At 34.8% G+C, this 22955-nt stretch overlaps 3 protein-coding genes across 3 annotated transcripts; 2 read left to right on the plus strand and 1 right to left on the minus strand.

The window, feature by feature from the left end:
* Nucleotides 1-210: 210 nt before the first annotated feature.
* Nucleotides 211-6843, minus strand: LOC135652632 (RNA-binding protein 1-like). Its single transcript, XM_065173720.1, has 7 exons — nt 6603-6843; nt 3624-3745; nt 3339-3549; nt 3202-3263; nt 3031-3112; nt 517-638; nt 211-397 (listed from the first exon to the last, which is right to left on the minus strand). Exons 1-6 carry the CDS (start codon nt 6727-6729, stop codon nt 538-540), a joined length of 705 nt encoding a protein of 234 aa, XP_065029792.1. The 5' UTR covers nt 6730-6843; the 3' UTR covers nt 211-397; nt 517-537.
* A 5583-nt stretch (nt 6844-12426) lies between these two features.
* Nucleotides 12427-15870, plus strand: LOC103971253 (uncharacterized). The gene is made up of 3 exons (XM_009385233.3): nt 12427-12621; nt 12975-13155; nt 15436-15870. The coding sequence occupies exons 2-3, from the start codon at nt 12991-12993 to the stop codon at nt 15601-15603; spliced, it is 333 nt and encodes a 110-aa protein (XP_009383508.1). The 5' UTR covers nt 12427-12621; nt 12975-12990; the 3' UTR covers nt 15604-15870.
* Nucleotides 15871-20909: 5039 nt separating this feature from the next.
* Nucleotides 20910-22466, plus strand: LOC135652469 (E3 ubiquitin-protein ligase PUB23-like). The gene has a single exon (XM_065173413.1). The coding sequence runs from the start codon at nt 20980-20982 to the stop codon at nt 22240-22242; it is 1263 nt and encodes a 420-aa protein (XP_065029485.1). The 5' UTR covers nt 20910-20979; the 3' UTR covers nt 22243-22466.
* The last annotated feature ends 489 nt before the right edge of the window (nt 22467-22955 follow it).

The following is a 22955-nucleotide window of genomic DNA, read 5'->3' on the forward strand; positions in this document are numbered from 1 at the left end:
AGATGGTCCGATGCCATCAACTATCTGATACTGCCCAAAATGAGATTAAAGAAGCTGCTCCAAATGATAATTTAAGACTAGTGCGTGCAGCTTCTTTAATCTCATTTTGAGCAGTATCAGATAGTCGGACCATCTGTTGGAATACAATCCACTCACCCACGGTTTAAAAGTCAATTCCAAACAAAATTTTCAACTTGCGACTCATTGCGCTAAGTTCGAATAGCTTCGGACGGATGGTTACTTCAAATTACGACAGATAAAAAGTCACACAAGGGTACGATTACTTCAAATTTCGAATGCCTATTACAGATACTTGTATTGTATTTTGGCGTAAAGGACAGGAAATAGATCAACTATTAGGTGCAACAACACACAAGTCCTCCAAATCTGACCAGACCTACAGGAAAAAGTAATCATGGAACAATGATTTCAATTCAAAATGCCATCATAAAAAGTACTGCTACTCTTTTGAAGATTTCACAGCAAACAGCAGAATATACAAATTGGGCACGTCACCTGCAAATGTAAACCCGATACTCAACGTCTTCCACGATGCCCACCTGAAGATCTTGGAGGAAAGCGAGCAAACTGCAGCCTCAAGTTTGATGATTCTCGATCATTTTCGTCAAATTTATAACCTGCAAAAAAACTGAACCATGACTACTTTTCTCTGATAATATACCCACTCTTTGCACTCACATGAAATAATGAAAACAATAAGCCATATCCACCGAAGTTAATGTATACCGTGGAGAGAAACAAAGCAATGGCATTTGTCAATCTATACAATTTTAACACCTGAAATCACACTATGCACAATTCCCATGGTTTAACTAACATGCAGTAAAATAGCATGAACTGGTTCTTCAAGTTATAATATAGCGAGCTGTAATATTCCAACCATTTAGGGTTGGTTACATGGATCATTTACCACCACCGAGCACTATAAAAGACAATATCCTTAGTAACATTACGAATAACTAAATTACTAGGTATAGTTTCTAACAAGATCCTCTTAGTTCTCCTTCTACCTTCTGTTGCATCACTAATACTAATTGTCTCATTTCATCTAATCACAGTATTTAAGTCTCCTTGAACATGTCCATACCATCTTAAATGAATCTTACCTATTTTGTCCTATAGACCCCACAAATCCACCTCAATCATTCTTATCTCAACAATAAAAACTTTTTGTATTTTATTTTTGTTTCTTTCCCACACAACTGAGACCATAAAGTATGGCTGGCCTAACAAATGTTTTATTATTTTTTAATCTAAACGGTATCTAGTAATCATACAAAACTCTCGATACCCCTCTCCACTTTAACCACTCAAGTTTTACCTACTATCAACCACTCCCATGTTGAATCGAAGATCCAAGACACCTAAAAACTTAACTTACAAAAACCTTCTTGTTCATCAATCCTAACTTCTTTTTTTTTCTCTTAGCATTAATATAGTTAAGTTACATCTCATATATTCAATCTTAGTCCATCAAATTTAATATACCTATTTGCAGCAAAATCATGCTGCCTCACTTTGGTCGAAACATATTCCATCTTAAAAGCCAAAAATTCTGACCCCATTTAGTTCCAAAGTTAATAGCAAGCCAAACGTTGAAAGCATATAACAATCCTACAGTGCCAACAAACATTAAGAAAGAACAATGAGTGATCAGTAGAAAAAGAAATGAATATTCCTACCAGAGCAAAATGAAAAGATTAAATAGTCAAAAAATAACGGAACAATGCAAGGGATAGATAAATTTTCTCACTAGAACAGTGCCAATGTATGGATACTGGAAGATGAGTCTATTTTTTCAAACTGATACATGGGTAGAACATGTAAATTTCCACTAATAAAAGGACTTAGATGATTAACTTTCAAATTCACAGTAACATTTTGTCTGAGAAAGTTCAGAAAGTCGATCATCCATGGCCTACCAACCTAATAGCAAGACTGACCATGCTATTTTATCATGTCTGGGCTAATATATGATCTTCAACTCCTTATCTAGACATTCATGACAATGCCAAAGTTTCTCTGAATGGTTAGTTCCAAGGCAATCAGATTCCAACACATGGTTTGCTAAACCGACCGGTTTGGTCCAGCTTGGCAGGTATTTATCAGTCCAATCACCAACCAGTACACAAACCAGCCCAAATCAGGTGGTCCAGTTTGGTTCAGCATATATATAATATATTTTTTATCTTTCACCTAGGGTTTGGCTCACCCGTTTTGAGGAGTTGCCAAAACCAAGTTGTAAGGAGGACCAGCCCAAATCAAATTGCCAAAACCGCTGCCCACATGCCCAACAATATCATGGTACGTTCCGGCATACCATGGTACACCAGAATGGACCAGACCGTACTGGTCCAGTCATGGACTGACACAGGTAAGGTAACCGATACTGCGATCCCTGATTTTAACCATGTTGACTGGTCACTTCTCAAGTCAATCATTGATTTTAAGCAGTTTACTTGGTTTCTCATGTCCATCCCCACTAACCACATACCAAACACAATAACTAAGTCATAGATAGTCGTTTCCCCTCATAAATCTACATATCCTTGTATCTCACTTTTGCCTAGTCTCAAAAAAGGCACTCAGATAATGCCATAGACAAACCTGTCATCTAATTCAATTCAATTCGCAGATATACCTCTAGATCCAATTCTCGCATCTATGTCTATGATTTTCAAAATGTTGTACTTGAGACCACCTGAAGTGGCAGAAGGCACATGCCTATTTAATCCCCTAGCATCAACTTTTCAAATCAAACCATATTAACATTAAATTTCAAGTTGACTAATCAATGGCAAGAAGACACAGTTGGGCCAGTAGACAGGGAAAATCAAAATCTTAGCAGCATCAGAAGAACCCCTAGGGATCCAAAAGAAAATGACATTTATTCACAATTTGCAGGTATACTATACTTCTGGAATGCCATTACGATAAACAACAAGAATAGGCAGCAACATAGATAACTGAAACATAAGTGGCATTAAGCATCTTAGCATTTTTGTTCACCTTGCAAGGCTTCCAACGCAACAGCAGCTTGAGCAGGGGTGACAAAATCAACGAAGCATAGGACAAGTGGATCTTGCCCAGGCTGAGCATTTGAATTTAAAATATTGATGATATGAATATTGAGTGGAAACTTCATCAAATAAACTAATTCTCCCACGTAAAAGGACTTACATGTCTGGAATCCTTCGTCACAAGCCTGACTTCCTGGAACCCAACAAAAGGACGAAATATATCTGCAGCAAAAGTAAAGGGAAAACAGCAGAAGACCCACACTAACTAGTGAAAGACATGGACACAGCAAAGGATACGAGAGACCTCTCTGCGCATACAGTCTGAAGGGAGGCCCTCAACAAATAATGTGTTTGAGGCATCTGGAGGAAGAGGTGGTTCCATCCTCCCACCACCATATCCACTCCGATCCATACCTGCAACACCCATTACTCGCCGATCATCAACAGGGCGAGCAGTAATTCCTCCAGCAACAGGCCTAACGGGTTCTCCAGCGCCATAAGATGAAATCTACATGAAAAATTCCACAAGTTAGCCTCGTGATCAAAGAATAACACATGAGCACCAAAGCATTAGAATTGTACCCCGTTTCGTAGGTAACGATCATAGGAAGCTTCAACTGTTTCAGTATCCCTAATTACACGGTATCCAGTCCTCTCTTCATCATGAGTGTAATAACCAAGCATCTCCGAACCTCCAGGCATATCTTTAAAGAGAAATGATTGCACTTATTAAGGAAGATGGATGAGAAATGTATGTTTTCTGGATGAATGCATCAGCAAACTTGCTTATCTTACAAAAAAAGAGTGCAAATTGAAAATAACTCAACCACTTTGTAAATCATGAAAGATAGTCATGGACTTGGCTTTCCCCAAAAGGTAAATTTGTTGAAAAAAAAAAATTAAGAGCACAATTCAATAGATCTGGAAATATCCTGTACTTGGTCACCAAGTAATTCATTCTTAATTCAAAAATTCCTAAAAACCTTTTTAAAAATTGACACAGAAATCTAGGTTGATATAAGCAATCACAATGCTGATACAAAAGCCTGCTTACCTTCATCTTTCAGTCTTTGATTTTTCTTTTCAAAGTTACCATTCAGCAATTGATATCAATCAGAATCCATTATAGATCCATCGACTCCAACCAACCACCACGATCCCACCAATTTACACAAGTCCACTATAAATTTAATAATTTGGCCAAGAAATTGCCATAGTCAGGTTAAAACTTCTCAACTCAATCCAGCAAACTTTTCTGATGCAATGGGTCACACACAATCTTATTGAAGTTTTGCATCTCATAATATCCTCAGTGATGGAAAAAACTTTAAAAAATACTCAACAGTACCACAATTTGCTTGGGCCCATACTGCTGAGCTCTTTCATCATTTCATCCAGAATAGATATGGATGCAACTAAAAAAATGCTCAAGAAACAATGACAATGATTCTAACCCCTTTTACAACGTGGACCACAAACTTAATTTCATTGAAGTTGGCATTATTTCTGTATTATGACACAATACAAGAAATCCATATCAGTACCTTTCAACCTTATGCCAGGTAATTTCTTGGCCTAGTGATTAAATATTAATCCAATTGCTATATCAATCCAACTGAAGCCAAATTGGCCAATTTTAACCAACGCCATGATATCTAAAGAAAAAGTAAGAGAGGAGAGAAGGTAAGAAGAAGAGGAAGGCCGAGATACAGAGATAGAGGGAATATAAAAATAAAATTTATAACTGACTGTGAAAGATAGGACACTGGTACTATTTACATTTTGTTGCAACCATCATAATGACATTAACCAACATTGTTACAATATTCACCATTAGTCATCATGTATAATGAAACGGGTATAACAGAAAAAAAAAAAAAGACACTACTCTTTAAAATTTGAAGGAAATAAGAATCCTACCATAGAAAATGGAGGATGGCATCAGAATTTATTTTAAATCATATTATTTATTTGTTTTTACATTACCCTGTACCTGAATGACTATTAGGGTAACACTGGGGCCACAATGGAGATTACTGATACATTCAAAAGTGTAGGATGAAAAGTTTTGAATCTTTGTATGGTTAAAATACTTGTAGGATATCTTTATTTCCAATGAACATATAGTAGTTACTCTTAGTTGATCTTTCTTTGTAATTTTACATTACTAATTTTATATAATTGAGTATTGTTTATAGTTTCAGTTTCATTTTTCTGGAAAAGAGAAACTAAGACATATGAAGATAGAAGAATCATTTAGCATAAGATAAATTTATTTTATGCTTTTTATTTTTACATTTTTATTCTATTATAACTTTTCTATATCATCCCAGTCGACAACTTTGATCATGCTAATTTGATTCAACCAATCATACAAATCCCTCTCCAAATGTTCCCAACCAATCCCGATCAAGTCCTGATATCAATTTTTATGATCAGCTAATCAGTCAAATTACTGCAATTCTTCTAGCATCTCAGTCAAAGAAAACTGATACTAAGAATACCACAGAAGTAATTGTGAACAAAGAGCAGTCTACTTTTCTATGGTTGTTAAATAGTTTTAACCTAGTGCAGATATATTCCAAACCCAACAAAGACTTTCCTCTAATACAGTGCTTCATCATTTGAACCAAGTCCAATTTTTTAATCATAAATCCAACGTCTCAAATCATATCTAGGTGTTCTTGTGGGCTTATGGAAACCACTGACAGAAAAAGGTGAAATACGATTAACCCTGGCATGTAAGTCCAACTGCATAGCAATTGATAAATAAAAATTCAGATGATTTCAAATTTCTACTAATATTGCCATTGTGGAGAAGTTTGCCTTTCAGAAAAAGTCACCTTAATACTTATGGAAAGTAGAGCGAAAAAAGAAACTTGTGCATGACATGCCCAAGTCAACATTATATTACAGGAGCTTGTTCAGATTTATAAAGTCAAACAACATCGAAATCTGACGAGAGAAAACCAATCCTCGGCAAATATTGATTGTCCGTCAAAGAAAATTCTACGCTGTACAGGCAGATAAATCTAGCTTCTGAAGTTCTCTTATCCAATGAAATAATAAGAAGATCTTGGCATGAGAAAAAAAAAATCTAAGCCAAAAATGTTAAAAGATTTCTCTGGCTAAGAGACGGAAAAAGAAATTCCATCACCTGCGGAACCTAATCACTTCCAGCCTACAAAATCCCAGCGTTCTGCTTTCAGTCCTAAGGTAGCACCGAGAGAAACACCTCTTCTAAACCAATATATCTCAAATTTCATAAAAGACGCCCTTCTGAATCAAAAGGGGTCTCAAGGAACCCCACAACTGTTCGCCGACCTAAAATCGGCTAAAATTTTGGAACCGTTATTTAATTACTCCCAACTTATCAAGAAAGCAGATCCGCCGTCTGACAGCTGAGTTAGAAGGTGCCACCACGGAGGCAGCAAAACCCTAGAAAAATCTAACAAGCAGCAAAGAAAAAGAATAACCAGAAACCGAAGCACAAGATAAGAAAGACAACTAACAAGAGGCGAAAGAAGGAAGTAATGGCCAGTGCAGCGAGGTGCGACGTACCAGGGTAGTCAGAGCGAGGCCGTTTGAGGGCAGGCTGGGGAGTGGGCACGACAACCGCCGCCTGCGCCGCCGCCTGCGCCGCCGCTTGGTGGCGCGCGTCCGCATACCGCCAGTACGCGTCCGCCATTGATAACCTCGACGTGTTAGGACCGCAGTTAGGGTTATGGGTTGCGGCAAAAGTGTGGAGCGGAGGCGAGACAGCAAAGAGGGAAACGAACAGCCTCGGTGAAAAATGCACCCCTTTTTTTTTTTGGCGTAATTGCCGGATGAAATAAGTGCCTCATTATTATTATTATTATTATTATTATTATTATTATTATTATTATTATTATTATTATTATTATTATTATTAGAGATTCGATTCTAGAAATTTATTATCATCTGGTAATCGTCGGTAAGAAAAGTAAGCGTATCTTTAGGTTTGGTTGATTATTACAAAATAACAAAAAATTATTATCGATAATCAAGATCTTTAGGTTAACATAATTAATATGTAATCAAAGTTTAACTATTTTGATTGATTTATAAAAAAAAAAACTAATGTATAATTTTTTTTTTGACAAAAGAAAAAGAGAAGACTAATAATAATAATGCAAGAGACAAACAAGATGACGACGAAACAGAGAGAAAGACAAGCATAATAACATAAGCCAAAAAAGAAAATGAAAGAGAAAGAGGTAAAACATGTTGAAGGTAGAAAAAAATGTGGAAGCCTACAAATGGGATCAATAATAATTGGTTAAGAAGAGAGACACGTATGATATGATGGATAACAAATGCATGATGATAACAAAAAGTAGAAAGTGATGAGCGTGATGAAAACAGGAAGGGGCAAAAGGATGAACAAAATAATTCCATCTAAAATTGGTTTGGATCATCTAAAATTGTAATTTTACAAATTGATTCAAGAGCCATTTGGAAATGTATAGATGTTTAAAGAGACTCATTATTCTACAAGTGAATCATCCCTTTTTTTATTTTTAAATAAATATGAATCCATTTATTTATTTTTTTCTCAAATTTATTTTGATTAAGCACCCTCTCCTTGTTTTCTTCTCTTGATTTTCAATTTTATCTATCAAAATAATATGTTTTATTTTACAATTCAACGAACTCAACACCTTTTCCAAAAATTAAGAATCGAGTTAAAAAAAAAAAGAAAAAAAATGATATGGTAAATAAAACTGTGACTAAATATATAATAAAATAGCAAAATAATTTGAAAAACATGATAGCCTAACATTCAAATTATTGTGGTTTTCAAAATTAACATTCTAATGCATATAAATGCACAAAAAATCTAGTTACATTATTTTTAAAGAAAATAGTGTGATTAATATAACCCCTATTAGCTTTTGCTAGCGCATATTCGAAAGACATGAATATTGCATTCAAGTCATAATAAAAAAAGCAATTTGAAAGTATTATATATTAAAAAGAAAATAGGTAGAAAATTTAACTAAATTAAGGTTTCTTTCTTTCTTTGTATATATATATATAAAGAAAGAAAGAAAGAAAGCTGAGAATTATTATAGATTTGTGCAATTATATTTATTATACGTAAAAAATATTATGACTAAATCTTTTATCACTTAGTTATAATTAAATATTATAAAATATTTGAAATCTTTAGGCATTATATTTTCATGTCTTCAAACTCATTTTATCATTTTTTTAAGTTTTTTAGTATTCTTTTTTATCATTGTTATTCTTTGTGATCTTGAAGTGGTTCGGTTCTCGTTTCACAATTCATTGAACTAATTCTTAATGCCTTGAATCGGGCCAAGAGGTAAAAAAAAAAAAAAAAAAGGTGAACCACTAAAAAGAGAAAGAAACAAAAAATAAATAAAGCACCTCATTTTTAGGGGAAAATAAAAAATATTAAAAAATGGGAAAGGAACACTCTACAGTAAAAAAAATGAAAAAAAAAAGGAATTATTTTTAAAAGTAAGTCGAAATAAAAATTATTAGAGATAAGATACATTTATTGCTAGAAACTAAAACTTGAATATTTATTTCACTTTGATATAAAATTATAATAAAAGAAAGTTTAACGTGGCTGAAAGAGAAATTCAAATATTTGCTTAGGGTATGGGTGGACTTGGATGTGTGCTCCGTGACCGACATATAAAAAGATCGAGGTTGAGTTTGTTTTCTTATACAATCCAAAGTCAATAAAAGTAAATTAATTTTAGTGAACAAACCTCGATTATTATGCCCAAGGTGATTTTTTTAGCAGATTAATATCAGAGAATATTCTATGGTATGATATGGATGAAATATTTCACATCCTATGGACTGTTATTTTAGATTGGTGTCAATATCGCTTGATTATTAACCTGGTATAGCTAATAGTGCTATAACATGTCACGCTATAATTGGGAGAGGATATTTTTCCTATCATTTATCCCCTTGGAAGGTGTACTTTGGGAGCTGTTTTAGATAGGTTCGCAAGTGTAGCCAAGTGTTAGCTCAGTACGTTGTTCATGGGTGGCTCAGGCAAACCCCGACGCTTGATTTGGGATGAGTGTGTTAGAAGAGGCAACACCCTAAATGATTGGACTGAGTTGCCTACATCAAGCCGGTAGCTAGACTAATCTACCCCATTGAGCAATGACCAACCTAATCACCTTAGGTGCTGGGTGACCTAGATGTCTTAAGTGCTATCCAACCTAGATGCCTTAAGTGCTATCCAACCTAGATGCCTTGGACGATGGTCAACTTGGATGCCTCAATGATGGTTGACCTCGATGCCTCAAGTGTTGGCCGATGTTTTTCTATTGCACATGTGATGTCATACCTAGATTTTCCTATACGACCAGGATTATTTAAGAATCATGTTTAAAAGTGAATCGATCTCGTTATCATGATCTCATCATGATCTGATTCTCATTGCATAAATCCATGGACATCACAATATATTTATGTGATAAGTAATATAAAATAAAAAATATTATAATAATAATAAGTAAAAAGATTGTGTGTCATGTCACATATATCATGACTCACGTGATTGGCTTGTAGGGCACCTATGACTCGCACATATGCCCCAAACTAGGGTTATTGGCTGAGGAGGAGAAGGAGAGAGGAGTATAAGAGGTGACAGCTAAAAAGGGTCTAGCTAATGGCCCATTTAGTTCCCTCATATTTATAGAGGTCTTTACTAACTTAACCCTAATAGATCCTGCCCTATTGGGTATTAGATCTTCATCCAACTATTGAAGCATCTTATATTAATGGATCTCTACCCAATAATCTCTTATTACTTCTTATTGGATATTATCCACAAGATCTAATAATTCAGATGCTTACTGGATATCCAATAAGATAGGGGCTCCAATGGATATCTCATATCCAATTCTCTACTCGTCACAACACCTATCATATGTGTATGACCTTCTAGGTCTAATATCGAACTGGTCGTGAGTCATACTTGTTAGAACTCTTTCTGACTTAGTTGATCATCATCTTCATAATAATTCACTCAACTTATCGATTATAGACATATTAGGCCATTACGTCGTAGTCCCTAAATGTTATAAGGAAATCCAATCCATTAGATATGTCTATCCTTAGTTACTATATATCTATATTCTCTCATCCATCTAATATCCCAAAGACTGTATACAAGGCATGGTGTTGTTAGGTCCATATGATTTCTACTCGAGTCTCGCTCTAATCAGATTCTCCCGAAGAACTTTCTCTCTCAATCTGAATAACTCTAGCCAATGATTTGCCTGATCAAGAATACATATGATATTCTTCTCATAACACCGAGAGTGGATGATCTTTTATTAATACTTAATTACCCTCATAAGATTGGCTGTCACTCCTGATGATCAATTGTGCTAGATCTAAAATTCTCAAACCTATAAATCCAATATCAAAGAGTATAATACTTATACCAGACATTCTTGGTGTTTCAAATCTAAGGACCAAATAAACAATTGTGACTACAAAATAAATGTTTGATGGTGAGGTATTATCAACCATCTAACATTCTGTGAGCCGATCAATCAATGAACTCATTCTCCATTCAGCACATATATTATATCCTAGTGTCGCCACACGAGCAACTATGAGATCAACTGTCTTCATCATATGGACGGGTATATAACACACTAGTCTGTTTGATTATCTCGATGTCCTTCTCGAGTAACCTATAATCGAGATTATTTATGGTCTACATTTAACGACGAATCCGTCTCATTATCGCGATTTTATCACAATCTGATTCTCATTATATAGATCCACGAACATCACAATATATGAAATATGTAATATAAAGTAAAAAAATATCAATAATAATAATAATAAATAAATAAATTACTTAGCATGTCACACATGCTATTACTCATGTGAATGGTTTGTAGGGCAGTTATGACTAGCACACTATGGGACAAGGTGCTATGGGTCAATGACACAATGCCCTCAGTTGAGCATTCATTGAGCGAGTTGTCATGTTGACGCTTTTACAACATGAACTCTTTTTCTAGCGTCAAAATAATAGTGATGATATCGGTGATGCCTTAATCAACCTGACTCGATTTAACACAATATGCCTAAGAAGTCGGATATGGCTAAAAGGGGGACTCGGATGCGTGCTCGGAAATTAAGGTGGACTCGGTGCATGCTTTGTGATCAATCTATACAAAAATTAAGATCATGTGAGTTTTTCCAAATTTTAGTGAACAGTAATTGATCTAAGTCAATAGTTGATCATAGTTATTATTATTATTATTTTATGTAAACGAGGGACAAAGGGAGAGCATTTTATACCAAATATTCCTCATCCTACCATCTATGAGATATGGACGAAATATTTTAAGAACTATTATTTTGGATTGGTATATTATTTAATTGTTGATCAAATTTTACTAACAATACAACCACATGTTAAGTTATGATCCAGGAAGAATATTTTCCTTATTAACACCATTAGTAAATTATTGATTTGGAGATAATTTTATCGTTTGTTTGCACATTTACGATGCATCATAGTTAAATACATGATTTAGTTAATCGTAGAGCTGTAGGCTTGAATTCTATCTTCATCGTTTATCATATATAAAAAAATAATTATACTGGATAATTATTTCTCATCAACAGTTTCCTCTGATTAATTGAACTATATAAATTATATATTTTCTATATTTAATTATATATTCATAAAATAATTTTTCAGCGAAATTATTTCTCATCAACAGTATCCTTTGATTAACTGAACTATGCAAATTATATATTTTCTATATTTAATTATGTATTTGTAAAAGATTTTTCTTCGGAAAATTCTTTAATTTAGCCTGATAGCTGACTCACTAAGTTGGGATTGATCCTGAACCACTAATCTAAAATATTTAATATTAATAATATATATATAATATTTTATTTTTAGGTAAAAAGTGATATTTGAGAAAGCTGCGTCTTCGTATGGTAAAAATATGAAAATGGAAATGTCGGCAGTCAAAAAGGAAAAAAAAAATGGCTTGCTGTATATCAAAGCCATTTGGTGTTTTGCTCCTCACGTTCTTGAGATGGTTCAGAATTCGTCAACGCACACACTCTTTAACCCTCATGAATACATACGGCCATCCATAGGTAGAAACCATGTGGGGCCAACTATTCTGCAATCACGAGAGTGGTAGTCAGACGGGTGAGAAAAACCGGAAAGGTCAAAGAATTGATCGGTAGCGGAGTGGAAGATTGACGTACATTAGCCGGGGTCCAACCATCTCCCAGACCGTAGAATCTTAATCCAATGGCCGAGGGACGCCGAGCGTCATTGCGTATCAATGGCAAAGTCACCGCGGCAGCCGCGTCTCACTTTAATATCCGCGTCTTTCGTGGTTGGTTCTCGAAAGGAGAGAAATCCCCTGTTCCTTTTTTTCCCAAATCACCCGAACAATCCCCAACTCCGAAATCACCGAGATAGAACATCGAATTTGAATTCAGTTTCGACTGCTTCTCCCCTAAGTTCCTACGCCGATTGTGAAAAGGTGGCATTCTCATGCGATGCTTGGTGAGTTTCCCCCTTTGTTTTTCTTGAGCATGCTTGAATTTGGTCCTATGGTTTGATTAGTTTTCTGGAAATATCCTATTGTTTAGTGTGAAGATATTTTAGTTTCAGGGCTTTCAATTTTATGTTTTTGGTCGGAAAAATGAGATCGTTGCCCCCTAGATCTTGGTGGTTGATTTGCAGGTGAAGGAAGTTGGAGGCTTAAAATTAGAGTGTTTTGTGTGATCATTGTGCAATTTGATTGATGTTTCTCTTCTTACAGTTCGGTATAGCCATCTTAGTTGCTACGACTTTCGTGGTGAAGCTTTTCACATAATCTATGTTGAACATGACAAGCTAGTTTACCTTGTTAACAGGTTTTGTTGATTGTTGATGATGATGTCGAGGCCCGTGGTTCTTGTTTTTCTACTGGTAATACTTATAATCACATCGCAGTTTGAGTGGAAACAGCAACTTGCGAATGAAATAGAAGCAAGCCCAATCATCTCACAGAAGCAGCAACAGATTTCAAATAGAGAAGAAATCATTAAGGAAAAGGTTAGTTTAACATAAAAGACAGTATGTTTATGAGTAGATGAAACCTAGCTTTTAAATCATCAAAGGTGCATGTGTTGTGAATAAAGATGCTAGATTTATGAGAACGATCTAGGATTCTTGATTGGGGTTTAGTTAATTGGTTGGACTGAACCCAAGTCAAGGTTCGGACCTGACTAATGTGGTTCAGGCCTTCGCTTGAGCCACCCAGCACCTGGGCTGTGCCTAGTTGAATGCCTCGAACGCAAATCGAGGTGCTCAGCCCTCACCTTTCCTTGCCTTGTTCTGGTGTCTATCTTATTTTGGTGAGATTGTTGTTTTGAGAAAAGAGGTTGGCCATGTTCACTGCGACCCACCACAATACTCTGGATTTTAAAGCTTTAAACAAAAATTGTTTAAAGCTGAAACAAAAATTTCCAACCTTGTTCACGTCAGTCTTGTTTCGTTTAACATGATCCTCCAACATCATGCTTAAGATGGCATGATCTAAAATTATGTATCCATGTAGCATTGATAATTGTCTTAGAAATTGATGCTCGTTGGAGTAGGATTAACTAGTTTTTTGTCCCTAATTTGTTTCATGCTTTGATTTTCAGCCCAAATGAGATATTGGCTTTGCATGCACTTGTTAGAATTACTCCTCTACTCAATTGATAGACATGAAAAAGGTTGATGGTTAACTTTTATCTTGACCGGGTTAGTGTTTCTGATATTATATATTGACATGGTGTCTTACAATGTAGTGTAATCAGCTATTTATCTAGGCACAGAACTGTGTGGTGGCAAACAGATGTTCTTTTCTTGACATAACATAAAATGAGATTGTTTATTCTTCTATTGATGGTGCCTAATCATCGTAAAGAACTTTGAAAAGTCATCTGTGTTATCTTCCAACTGTGACTATAAGAGTGCTTGACTTGCACCTATTACTGCAACATCATTCATCATAGTGGAAACAAAGACATTTTCACTGTTGCTCCTTTACCTTTGACAAAGATAGTGATGCAGGATTAATTTAATTTTTTATTTAAATAAAACTTATTAGTTTAGGGGTAGTTTGCAAATGTCATAAATTGTCGCTTAGCAACATCTTCGATATATCTAATTCAGTCCCCCAAATTACTGAAGAAGAAAAAGAAAGCAAATGCAAAAAAATGGAAGAAGTTCAAATTTGATCTTGATTGAAGATTATTAATACGAAGATTTCATCTTTTCAAGGGAGATATATTATTCAAGGAATATTGGATTTATTTTCCCAAATGAATTGGGTAGTTATCTATTTCTTTTCATATTATCTTTCCATCATATGTTTCTTTTCCTGTCTCTTTCCTTCTTAATTCCTCCTACATCAGATAGTACCTTCTTGTTATTGTTGAATGTCAACTTCATCAAAGTTGTTCACACCATCAATATGGTAGCTTAGGCCATGCTAGCAATTGAGGTGGTCGGCTTGAGAGCATTTACAGGTGTGGTTTTGAATGGTTTTACTTTAATTTTAACATAAGATATTGGCTTGTGATGTTGCATTAGGTAGGATTGTCGTTCCTTAGTAACTCAAGCTTCAAATGGCAAGCCCCTCGAGACTCTTGTTTCTCCTAATCCCTTCTCTTCTATATCTGTTCTCAATGATGGAATTGTCAAGGGCAACTGGTGTGATTAATTTTTCCTCTTTATCTTCTATCATTTTAATGTCAAATGACGATAGTGTTTCTTTGGTACTTGGTTTTATTAAATTCTACCTACCAGTACCAAGTTTGTAGTGATCATGTCCTATGCCTGTGATGCAGTTTGCTAAATCTCTGGGAAACTAGCACTAGTTGCTCCAATCTCTAGTTGTTGCTCCTTTTGACCTTGTATAGATTGCCTCTTGTTGTTGCTCACCTCTTGTGTCCATTTAACTCAGCCCATGTTTGGCCTGTGACAAATATTTGATGGGCTTGCACTTTTATGTAGCACTCGTTTAAAATTTAACAGAACACAAGATCAATTTCTAGGCAAGAAAAGAAAGAGGTTGCTTCTAGAAGTCATGAAGTTTAACACAGATCTCAGTTGTATCATCATAGCTTGTTTGGAGAGGTACCAAGTGAACTATTCTTTTCAGAATTGTTATCTCCAGTTCTTTTCCTGCCAACTTTTATAGTGATATTTTATGATACCTTTAATGCTTGTACATGTGTATTCATATTTTTATTGGTTGACCCCAGTTTGAAATCTGACTGCTATTGCTACCTTTTATTTCTGTTTTTATATTTATGCAATGGAAAACCTACATCGTGGTTTCAGATAATCTTATCACAAGAGAAGAATATTCAACGGCTAAATGAGCTTGTTCAGAGCCTTCAGCTACAGTTGTTGCAATGCCGTGGCAGCAACAACACAATAAATGATACTGGTAGTTCCTTTACAGCCAATGGTAACGAAATCGAGAACAAGCACATGTTGGAGGACTAGTTAGAGCTATGTTCCTAGCCGCCGCCTGGCTGTCATGGTTACTCTTTGCGAGAGATGCTAATATTACAAATTGAAGCAGTTAACACACAAAAATCGGCTAAAGATTAGGTAGATGACTTTCAATAAATCCATGGATCCCTGATCACACCAAAGTCAGTTACCCGAGGTCTTTAGTTGTGGGTTTATGAACTCTTTTTAAATTAAAGTAATTTTCTTGTATGAATGAGTGATTATTTGATCTTTAGTAAATTCTTGTAATCATATCTACCTGCCAAGTCTTTAAACTCCTGTCACACACTTGGCGTAGCCTTTGTAGAGGCCCTGCACAGTTCACCACTGTGATCAATCAGTTTTAGTTCTTGAAGTAATGTTGCTAGCAGAGAAAATTAAAGCCCATGGAATGCCTGTTGATATTGGTCTTACCAGGTATGGCCCTCGGACACATTGGCATGCGACTCGCTGCATTTTGTATCATTACTTTTTTAGTTCTAGATTAAATCATTTGCTATATTTCAATAAGTTCAGTGGGTTTTTTCTTTTATTTATATTTTTCTTTGGTACATATTCCATCTACAAGTTATGTTGTTGAATGACTATTTTAGGCTTCTCTGGGCAGCTTGTCTGAACAACTGCATGAATGAATGCACTGATTAGGAAAATTATCTGTTTATATTGCCTTGACATGACATTCCAAAATTTTCAAGATGGCGCCTATGTATGTATATTGGATTAAATTCTTGAATTGTAAAATGATGTGAGAGAATCTATGAAACATCAATTAGTAATGAGCATATGTTATCAATTGAAAATCATATATATATTTGAACTAGTTTTCAGGAGTTTCAATTGAATATAAATATCTTTGACTTGGAATGATATGAGTTACATTAATTTTGAATGAAATTATACTGAATTTTGATCTTTATTGAAGATTAATATGATTCAATTTCAAAGATAATTTCTTCATCAACAACAACATATCATGCAAACATGTAGAATAAACTTTTTGTAATTCAAATCCATAAATTGAGGGGCTAATTACTTTTTTTTTTTTAATCTAATTTAGTATAATTTCAGCTTTTAATGAGTTAGAATACTTGGAAAAATGTCGTCTTAAAACTATCACATTTTAGTCTAGAATTATTATTTTTTTAAGAGTTTTAGGTAATTTAAATAGTTTTTGGCTCTGAATGATACGAGTTCTGATTTTAGAAGTTGTTATATTGATTTTTAATCTCAGATTGAAAATTAGTTTTAGGTCTGTCTTTCATCTTATTTGTCAACTGAAAAGAGGTTTGACACTAAAAAGAAAAACTTTATACTTTTGCACTTGGAATAGTTAATCTCGCTTGTGGTTTGGTTAGATGGTGGCATATGCACTTAGGAAAAAAAATTCCTAAACAGAATTAGTCCGATTTGGATTTGGATTTTATTTTATTTTATTTTTAAATAAAAAGAAAGAATGTTACAATTATATGTGGATGTGGATGTATAAGCTTAAAATCTTTTAGATGCATTCAATATAATTTTAAATTGAGATACACTCAACTATTGAATCCTCATCATAATAATATTCTAAAATACTCCAAAAATAAAAAAAAATCAAAAAAAAAAAGAGAGAGAGAGAGAAATGAGTGTTACGATCATACGTGGGCATAGATGTGTCAGTGTGAGATGTTTTAGATAAAATTTATTAAAATATATTTTATTTGAACTGAAATACATTTGGTTATAAAATTCACATAACTTTAAATGGTTTCAAACTAGCACAATTCTACAAAACATGATTCTAAGAAGGATCGTAATTAATTTTTATATTGTACGGTGAATTTATAATAATTAATTATCAAATTGACATTTTTTTTTTAAAGTTTTTATGAACCAATGGATGTATTTTAGTTCATTTTCGAGTATAACAAAGCCGACATCACAATTTTTACAATTCTATTGTTATTACATTATTCTATCAAGGATTTTAGTGAATTTTATTTTTTATAATTTATGATTTTATGATAATTAATTATGTTTTTAGATAGCTTAATTCAGTTTATTTTTTAGTATAATGAGATTGATTAACTTCAACCGAATTATCTCACAGTTTCATAATTATTATTGGAACATAAATTATTTTTTTTATTTTTTTATCAAATTTATTATTACCTAATTAGATATATTTTTTTAGTATTTTAGTTGTATAAATGAGTGTATTTTAGTTTATTTTTTAATGTAACAAATCAACTTGATCTCAACCTTTCACAATTCTATTAGTACATAATTCTAATAAGGATTTTAGTAATTTTTTAATGATGATTTTATGATAATTATTTATTAAATTTAACACACTATTTTTTTTTGTTGGGTTCTATTAACAAGTGTATTTTTGTAGTGAGTCATCTTCCATGAAAATATGTATTTATTTTAAGAAATGTTATATTATTTTTTATTTTATAATAAATTTAAGATAATTAGTTATTCAATTTAGTATTATATTGTACACATGATGTTTTTCTTTCCTTCTTTTGTCTTTTAGAGAAAGAAAGAAAAAAAAATACTTTCATCTATTTGCTCGCTGACACATCATTAGAAAGATTAAATTATTTTCTTATAATAAATTTAAGATAATAAATTATTTAATTTAGTATATTTTAATTCATCTTAAAACATAATAAAAATTGGATTTATAAATTCCTACGTTAAGCTACATAATAAAAATTACAAAATTATGATTGTTCGTTTGGTTTCTAAAGTTTTTATTTTTTTTTTCTTTTTCTTTTTTTCTTTCTTACACATCTCAAGTGTTTGTCGAATTGTGTATGAAACTATTTTGTTTTGCGAGACGTTAAGACTTGTTTATCGTATGTCTTTGATCTAATCAATTTATTTTTCTAGAGATCTGGACTTAAGTGAGATTACAACTAAATTGATTTTTTACAGATAAACAAAACAATGATGCATCATGACCTAGATATCATGACATTGATACGAGGATACCTCACGATTTAAATAATTTCAACTAAGTTGATGATATTGTGTTACACACGATGTTTTTCTTTCTTTTTTTTGTATCTTTAAAAAAAAATCTCATCTATTTGTTAGCCGACACATCGTTACCAAAATTGGAACGTTGACTAAAAAAATTTCTTTCCGGCTCCAGGTTGGATGCATGATTGTAGAAGACGTAGACGCCACAAGATAGCAAAAACGTGGGCTTTTCTCGTTCCGACAATTTGGACCGACCTGTTGGATTTAGTTGGCACTCCAATCTTAACACCTACCTTTCCAAATCCATCATCCGTAGTGGTGGGATTTTGCTATCCCACCAAATGTGCAAAGTGAGATCCCGATACAGTACGGTGTTTGGTGCACAGTAGTACCATTTCTTACGTACGATAGATAGATAGATTAGATATATCATCACCTGTCTAAATTTAGTTGACGCAATCTGTCATCGACACGGAAGCACCAAAGGTAATGTATATTATTGTCCATGTAAATGACAGGTGCGTTGTACACGTCAAATCCACTATTGATGTCTGGGAACCATAATTAAAATCAAGCTTCCGTCCTGCTTTTGATTTCGTCTCAATATCATAGGACTTAATCTACTATAAATCTTTTAATATAAATAAAACACCAAATTTATTAGTCTCAGTCAACATTTACAGATAATTAACAGAGTGGTGCAATTCAGATTAGATTTGACGTTGACCGGAAGCCTTTGACTTTAAAGCTATTTTCTTTTCCTAAACGTGGTTGAATGTTTTTGGACATATCGATAAGAAAAATAACAATTTGATATTCCCTTATCCTCTCTCTCTCTCTCTCTCTCTCTCTCTCTCTCTCTCTCTACATCGAAAAGAGAGAGAGCTTTGTTTGATTATTTACTATTGACTTGGACAATTGCCCACAGAACTAAGTAAGAGGAAGATTGACATTACAATGTTCCTCTCTTTCTTGACTAAGTCTGTCTGAAGGAAAGAATACAAGCGAAAGACAAAAAATGTTCCAACTCATGTGATCTATGTATTTGTAATATCATGAACATATCTAAGTCTTAACTGCGGATTCATGGGATGAAAGAGTGTAACATAATGTGATACATGATCAACACCCAAGACAGGTCGAACACTTAAACTCTATAAAATTACTTTTTTATAAGACCCAACAGCCATGTAGTCAATCACAAGTAGCTGAAACAATTAAGACTTTATTGATGTTCTTATGGTAAATAATAATTAAAAATAATGTAAAAGTATATGAAAATTTGAGTTAAATAAAAATTGGTACCAAAATTATTATCATTTTATTTTTACAAAAGATATTTAATATCGGGCCTTACGAGATCTAACCTTACCAAATAACAGTAGCAGCAATGGTACTAGATAGTGTGGTAATAGATTTGGATAAAAAAAAAGAGAGAAATATATATTTTTTTATAATATCTATCTTGGTGTGGGAGATAGTAATATAATGCGCGGTGACTTCTATATTAATTAGGAGTTTAAATCCTAAACCTTAAATCTTTTATGAATTTGAATCTTATACTATTCAAAAGTTAAGGGGTCTATCATCGTAGAAACAACGAATCCTCTTCGTATTAAGAGAGCAATAATGCAAGAGCTAAAGAACATCAATAGAGAGAGAGAGGTGTTTAGCTTTTTTTTTCTTTTTATTCGTTGGTCCATTTATTTTATATTATTGGTGTTTGAGATTCTTTCTCTTTTTTCTTGCTTTCACGTTATGGGAGATGGGAATAATGCATCTATGAGGATCAAATCAATCTCAAATAAATAAATAATTAATTAATTAATTACACGTAGAGAGAGAAAGTAGGAAGTGATGACAAAATGTCAAATCGATTGTAATTTGAATCGAATAAGAATGACTTTTTTTTTTTTTTTGTCAATATTCAAAACAAGAAGAGTTAGAAAAACTGATGGGTTTTTTTAGTCCCCCAAATATTTATGCTTTCTTGGTGCATTTGAGAAAGATGACGGTGTGGGAAGAACACATGACTTGCATATAAAAGTCAAAGGAGAAGCCATTTCCAAGGTCAAACCCAAAGAGAGGACCAAGTAAAGTTGGCAATCTTTGAGCGCCTCTCCATGCATCGACAATACATTGATTGATACGCGCACGCACACCCTTAACATGTCGTGAAAACCAAACCCTAAAAAGCCAATAACCTTCAATATACAATGACCATTTACGACTCAGCCTCGCGCGTTGACTTCTTCCCTCGTTGTATCTCTCTTCCCTTCTCCTTTATAAGTAGCCAAGCACCGTACCAACTCGACCTTCCTCATCATCGACACCGCCTTTCTTCTGCCTTCCCAAAGCTTTGATTCGTTTGCAGCTATCGTTCGATTAGGATTGATGGAGGGAGTGGAAGTCCCGCCTTACTTCTTGTGTCCTATATCGCTCGAGATCATGAGAGATCCGGTGACCCTTTCCACCGGCATCACCTACGACCGGGAGAGCATCGAGAGGTGGATCTTCTCCGACAAGCATGAGATCTGCCCGGTCACCAAGCAAGCGTTGACGAACCTCGACGTCACGCCCAACCATACTCTCCGGCGGCTCATCCAGGCCTGGTGCTCCGCCAATGCCTCCGACGGCGTGGAGCGCTTCCCCACCCCCCGTCCCCCGGTCGACATGACCCAGATCGCGGCCCTCCTCGACGAAGCCAAGCTTCCGCAGACACAGATGACCGCGCTCCGAAGACTCAAGGCCATCGCGTCGGAGAGCGACCGCAACAAACGCTGCGTCGAGGCTTCGGGTGCCGTCGACGTTTTAGCTTCGATCATGGAGAAAAGCATCCACGTCTCGACAGGTGTTCTCGAGGAAGAACTTATAGTGTGCGATGGATTGGAGTCTGCAAGTGCTCCCGATGAAGCCCTCGCCATCTTGTGCTCTCTCCAACTCTCGGAGAAAAGCCTCCTCGGTTTGATCCATAGGGACGTCAACTTCGTTGAACTGTTGACCAAAGTGTTGGGGCGATCGAGCTACCGAATCCGAGCTTACTCGTTGCTACTCCTCAAATCCCTTGTGTCGGTGATCGCTCCGGCCCGTGCATTGTCTTTAAGGGAAGAGTTCTTCGAAGAGCTCGCGAAGGTCGTACGAGACGAGATCTCACACCAAGCCACGAAGGCAGCACTGCAAGTTCTGGCCGCTGTTATCCCCTGGGGGAACAACAGGTTAAAGGCAGTGAAAGCCGGGGCAGTGCGAATGTTGATCGAGCAACTACTCGATCAACCAGAGAAGAGAACGTGTGAGATGATCATGGTGATTCTATGTCAGCTGTGTGGTTGCGCAGAAGGGAGAGCCGAGTTGGTCGAGCACGCAGCAGGGATCGCAGTGGTGTCGAAGAAGATACATAGGGTGTCGCGGCTGGTGAGCAGGATGGCGGTGAAGATACTGTGCTCGGTGGCGAAGTCTTCGCCATCTCCGGCGGTGCTGCAGGAGATGTTACAGCTCGGAGCTGTTTCCAAGATGTGTTATGTGCTGCAGATGGATTATGATGCGCAGGTCAGGGAGAGGGTTAGGGAGATATTGAGGTTACACTCCAAGGCTTGGAGGAATTCTCCCTGTTTAGCACCTCCTTTGAAGGCTTCATATCCCCCTCCTCCCTCTACATGAGAGGATAGATAGTTAATGTGCATAAAAAAAAAGAATGTTAATTGATTTATTTAATTCTTTCTAATCTCAATTATTTACCTCTTTCCATTTCATCATGTCTTGTGTTTTGTCATGACAAAATGTTGAACTACTTCTTCCTGTGAATTTTAGATGTGATGTATATATATATATATATTATAGGGGTAGGTTATTCTCCCAAACCTTGGTATATGTGCATTTGATTTCCTATCATATATGTAAGATGCATTTTCTAATCAGATCGTTTATGGGTAAAATACATATATGGATTAATCGTTTATTTAAGTAAATTTGAATAGTTTAGAAGTTACTTTGCATAGATTGCAACATGACAACATCCATAATAATTGTAATATAAATTTCTATTTTATCCGATGAATAAAAAAAGAAAAAAAAACATATTATTATTATTATTGTTATTAAAGATATTAAATCATGATTGAAGATTTTATGAAGATTGATCATCAATCAAAAATAATATTATCTTGTTAGGAGAAAAGAAAAGATCATATGTTCGATTTAAAGTAATTATAATTTTTTTTTATTTTGTTTTTCTTATACTGGACATCATATAAAAAGCGCTGTAAAATTGTAATGGATGGAAGTTCTTTCCGACCTTAAGGCCACACCTATTTCTGATTCCATTGTCTACGCAGGTGCGAGTTTGGAAAGTTGTAATCTAATATAGCTTCACA

The sequence above is a fragment of the Musa acuminata genome, chromosome BXJ3-11 (assembly GCF_036884655.1).
Source record: "Musa acuminata AAA Group cultivar baxijiao chromosome BXJ3-11, Cavendish_Baxijiao_AAA, whole genome shotgun sequence".
In the NCBI taxonomy this organism is placed as follows: Eukaryota; Viridiplantae; Streptophyta; class Magnoliopsida; order Zingiberales; family Musaceae; genus Musa; species Musa acuminata.